The sequence below is a fragment of the Austrofundulus limnaeus genome, unplaced genomic scaffold, assembly GCF_001266775.1.
Source record: "Austrofundulus limnaeus strain Quisiro unplaced genomic scaffold, Austrofundulus_limnaeus-1.0 Scaffold120, whole genome shotgun sequence".
Lineage (NCBI taxonomy): Eukaryota > Metazoa > Chordata > Actinopteri > Cyprinodontiformes > Rivulidae > Austrofundulus > Austrofundulus limnaeus.
The window spans coordinates 1,544,045-1,548,736 of record NW_013952522.1 but is presented as its reverse complement, the minus strand read 5'-3'; the positions used below and the strand labels follow the sequence as shown (position 1 = coordinate 1,548,736).

General features: G+C 42.4%; 1 protein-coding gene across 1 annotated transcript in view; it reads left to right on the top strand.

The window, feature by feature from the left end:
- LOC106522102 (signal transducer and activator of transcription 5B) overlaps positions 1 to 4,692 on the top strand; it is a gene marked incomplete at its 5' end in the record, with an annotated part of 44,318 nt that overhangs the window by 20,017 nt on the left and 19,609 nt on the right. Inside the window, 4 exon segments of the mRNA XM_014014966.1 lie at positions 476 to 606; positions 1,714 to 1,865; positions 1,980 to 2,135; positions 2,939 to 3,118. Of these exon segments, the coding sequence (XP_013870420.1) occupies positions 476 to 606; positions 1,714 to 1,865; positions 1,980 to 2,135; positions 2,939 to 3,118 (619 nt within the window).

The window sequence follows — 4,692 nt, the reverse complement described above, 5'->3', positions numbered from 1 at the left end:
TATGCCACGAAGAATTGAGGCAGTTCTGAAGGCAAAAGGGGGTCCAACCCGTTACTAGCGTGGTGTACCTAATAAAGTGGCCGGTGAGTGTAGAGATTAGTTCTGAGATTGACTTTTCTCTAACAGTTTTAGATGGTTTTTACATATTGTGTCACAGTTTACAGTCAACCACTCAGTTATTAACGAGTTCAGCTCATAATTAAAGTTTAATGGTGACTGGATCAGAAAAGAGTCTAAACAGATGTTGAAAATAAATCAGTTTTTTGTTCCTCAGACACAAAATGCTAATGTCTGTGTTAGTGGATGTTTCAAAGCAGCTCCTAATCTTAATCTACATGGAGATAACAAAAATGAGGTTTTAGGAAACTTTTTCCCTCTAAAAACTCAGATTATATGTCGATAAGAAAGAAAAGTAGCAGAAAATGTCCAGTGAAGAGTGTATTAAAGAGTTGTTTTCTTCTTCTTGCCTCGTTAGCTCAGCTCAGCAGCCTGACTTCGCTGCCTCCAGCTGAGCGCACCCAGCGTGAGACCACCCTGCAGAGCAAACGAGCCACAGTGGAGGCCTGGCTCGCCAGAGAGGCCAGCACGCTACAGAAATTCAGACTTGTAAGAAAGCAGAACGCTAATGGATTACTTTACAGTTGCTGTAACATGTGAATGCAGTGAAATAAATGTGTTGACATCAACACAAAGGCCCTGTTGGAACATGACACCAACATGAGCTGAATCAGTCACAAGTCGACAGCTTAGAGCATGAGCTGAACATCCGATCACTTTAGAGCCACTTTAGTCACATTTTTAGTTCTTTAATATACACAGTTTTTAATCAGCCTAATGAGCTAATGGAGAAGAAGAGGTGTTGATTGTTTCCAACACATTTTCACAGTAATGTAACATCAGGGATGTGTTTGACCCTCTAAAGGTCCTTTAAATTTATGACTAATTGTTACCTTTCATGGCTTTGAAAATATACTATTTATTAATATTTTGTCCACAATAAACAAGTCAGTCTGTCAAAGCCACTTCTGCCTAAAATAATAAAAATAACTAATTTAATTGACTGCCTTTGATTTTAACTCTTCTTAATTTTACAAAACTCTACAATTCAGTTTTATTTAGGACACAAAATATATTTTTCAACATTGAGCATCAGATGGAATAATTTAGCTGGATCGATGTGGAGAAAACATATCTGAAAAGAGTTGTGTTTATAATAGATTTCAATTGGTCAATATTTCTCTTTTTAACCAGGCTGGGTTACAATGTACCTTCCTTAAAACTGACTCTGTTAAAAAGTACACAAAGCACACAGCATCACGTTCTGAGCAGTGAGGATAAAAACAAACATTTTATTGTAAATGATAAAAGAAGTTCATTTTGTCGTGGAATAATTGTGATCAGGGTGAAGCACATTTTTAATGTTTGTTGCTGTTTGTTGTGGTGCTGCAGCAGGAGTGTCTGCTCTCCTCCCCCCAGCTCCACATACCTGTTTGTGCAGGTATGTGGTGCTGGGGGGAACGTCCTGAATGATAAATATTCCAGTTTCAGTCTGAAGCAGTTTCCACCAGCTGCATGCTGCGACATGTTGAACCGTTTCCATCTTATTGGATAGAATGTTGCAACAGTGCGTCTCGTTTCTCTCCAACCTGTTTCATCTTGAATCGTTGTTTGGTTGATGAGGTGAGCTTGACATGTTTGTCTTATTGTTGACAGGACCTGTCAGAACAGCATCAAAAAACTCTGGGCCTGCTGAGGAAGCAGCAGACGCTCATCCTGGACGAGGAGCTCATTCAGTGGAAAAGGAGACAGCAGCTGGCTGGCATTGGGGGTCCACATGAGGGGGGGCTGGATGTCCTCCAGTCCTGGTACATTCACTCTTTCACTTGTAAATTTTCAACAGTATCTTGGACAGGTAGAGGGCAAAAGTTGGTCTTTCTTTTCAGCGCTCACCTGCTTCACCTGTCTTTACGGTTCCTCAGGTGTGAGAAGCTGGCTGACCTCATCTGGCAGAACCGGCAGCAGATTCGGCGCTGTGAGCACCTGACGCAGCAGCTTCCTTTACCTGGCCCCATGGAAGAGCTGTTGAACAAACTCAACTCTGACATTACCGACATCATCTCTGCCCTGGTCACCAGGTGGGACAAACATCACCTGTTGTCACTGAGGCGGCCTTACAGAACATTACTGAAATACACAAAACAATCCAGCTGTCTTTAGTTTTAACAAGAAGTGTCAGACTGTCATACTGATTTTAATAAAGCTTCAAATTAAAATAAATTAGTCTGACAAAGCAGCAGCTCTCATTTACAGTCGTCTCGTTCAGCTCCGTATATTTCTCCTCTCAGGAGGGTTGTTTACAGCACACATGATTTCTGTTAGCTTCTTAGCTTAGCCTCCTTCACAGTGGAACTGGTGCACAAATGTCACGGCCAACCCATCCAAGTGTTTTAAACTTTAACAGAGGCCATGCCTCCAGCAAGAATCACTTCTCGATAGCTGAGAGTCCAGACCGACGCACAGTGAAGGACAGGGTCTGTTTGTGTTGGTTGTTAATGTTACACTTGTAGTTAATGCGCTTGAATAATTGAGTGTGAAAGTAACGAAAGCAGCCTGACATGTTGCAGGAGTGGAGTGAGCTAACTCGTTACCAAAGGCTTCAGCAGAGGGAAAGCAGGTGGACAGGTGACTTGTGTGGTTATAGTCTTTCTAGTCAATTTACTGCAGGATAATGAAAGGCCAGACATACAGCTATTAATATTTTTTGTTATATGTTAACATATAGTAATATTATATTTATATAAGTATTATGTAACAAATTTAATCACAGTTTTAACTTATTTTTCTTGAGCTTTTTTTATTTACATTTTGCTAATTTTTTTTGTCTAAACGCACTAAGCTGTAATAATTAAAGTGTAACTTCTGTCTCCTTCTCTTCCAGCACCTTTATAATAGAAAAACAGCCCCCCCAGGTGTTAAAGACCCAGACCAAGTTTGCAGCCACAGTCCGTCTTCTGGTGGGCGGGAAGCTCAACGTCCACATGAACCCCCCGCAGGTCAAGGCGGTCATTGTTAGTGAGCAGCAGGCTAAAGCTTTGCTAAAGAATGAAAGCACACACAGGTGAGCACAGCAGGAAATAATAAGCTTATTTTAACAATTTTTAGGGATTTTAAATGATGCTGTTTGGTAATTCACCTGATTTCACTAGATTACAGTGGCATGTTATAAAATAACAGCTACCATTTTATTATGTGACTGATTGCTAATTCAAAAAATCCACACTTCTTGTTTACCTGAAGATAAGTAGAGCGTGAGATGTTACACCACTGCAGGGTTTTGGCTTCTTATCTCCTCGTTCCCTCATCAGTGTTCTTCCATCTTCTAAACCTGTTCATGAGCTGAGTTCATATTGTCATGAACTTCAAACTGACTAACAATAGCTGCTACACATCATTTTGAGTGTGCGAACCGCGTTAAAAGATATTTGCAATAAAGTACAAGTATGACTGACAATATGAAGTAAACAACACAGAACTGCTAAAAACTGTAAAAATAAAGAGTTTCACTTTCTGTTGATGCAAGGAGCAGCCATGCTGAAATAATTACAACATGTGGTCGTGTTGCACCAACTTACCCACTTGAAATTATGACACTATGGGTCATTCTGGTTAATTTTTCTGATTAGAAGTGCAAAGCTCCAATCTCCGAGGACAACTGAAACACAGCATGAGACTGTGGTGTAGTGGTAGGGCAGCCGGCTTGGGACCCGAAAGTCTTAGGTTCGACTCCCTGCCATACCCACATGTCGTGGTGTCCTTGAGCAAGACACCTAACCCTAACTGCTCCCTGGGCGCCTCACATGGCTGCCCGCTGCTCCACTTGGGTGTGGATGGGTTAAATGCAGAGCACAAATTTCGTCATTGTGTGGAAACATACACTGATGACAAATAGAGCACCTTTACTTTACTTTACTTTACTGTTAGAAAGTACAGACATCTTTCCAAATGTTCCAGTAAAACCTAGAGAGACTTCTAGAGACTATAACTATACAAACAACTTGAAGGATTCTGCTGGGGTGGAAGCACACAGACTCTCAGCTGGGAGAAAAAAAATGCAGACTGGATGTGATTCTGACGAGGATCACAGGAGCGACCCTTCGGCATGTACGGACTACATCTGGGTGAGCTTCAATCAGTGAGAGGCAAGGAATGACCCCAAATTCTGCTGATTGGCTTTTTTTTGCCACCTCAGTTTGCAGTAAAGACGCATCAAAAGCAGCAGGAAATTCAAGGCTGCTTTGTTCCAAAACAATTGGACTATCTATCTGGCTCCCAGCGGCACGGCCTTGAGGGCAGTGTTTATCTCAACCTCCCCAGGATGGAATGTCAACAAAGAGCTGGATCTGCTCCCACCCTCATCACCTGTGTTGGACCCGGCCGTGGAACTCAACTGGCTGAGGAGGAGGAAAATCTCTGAACTCTAGCGAACTGAGTTAGAGGCAATAACATCATGTGACTCTGGACTCTGGATGGGCCCAGGGCTGGGCCTAGCACATACCCCCCCCCACGTCACCTACTCCTCTGAACCCGCCCCATTTTACCTGCCCTTTATGTGTTATCTGACCTAAGCCCACCACACACACACACACACACACACACACACACACACACACACACACACACACACACACACAC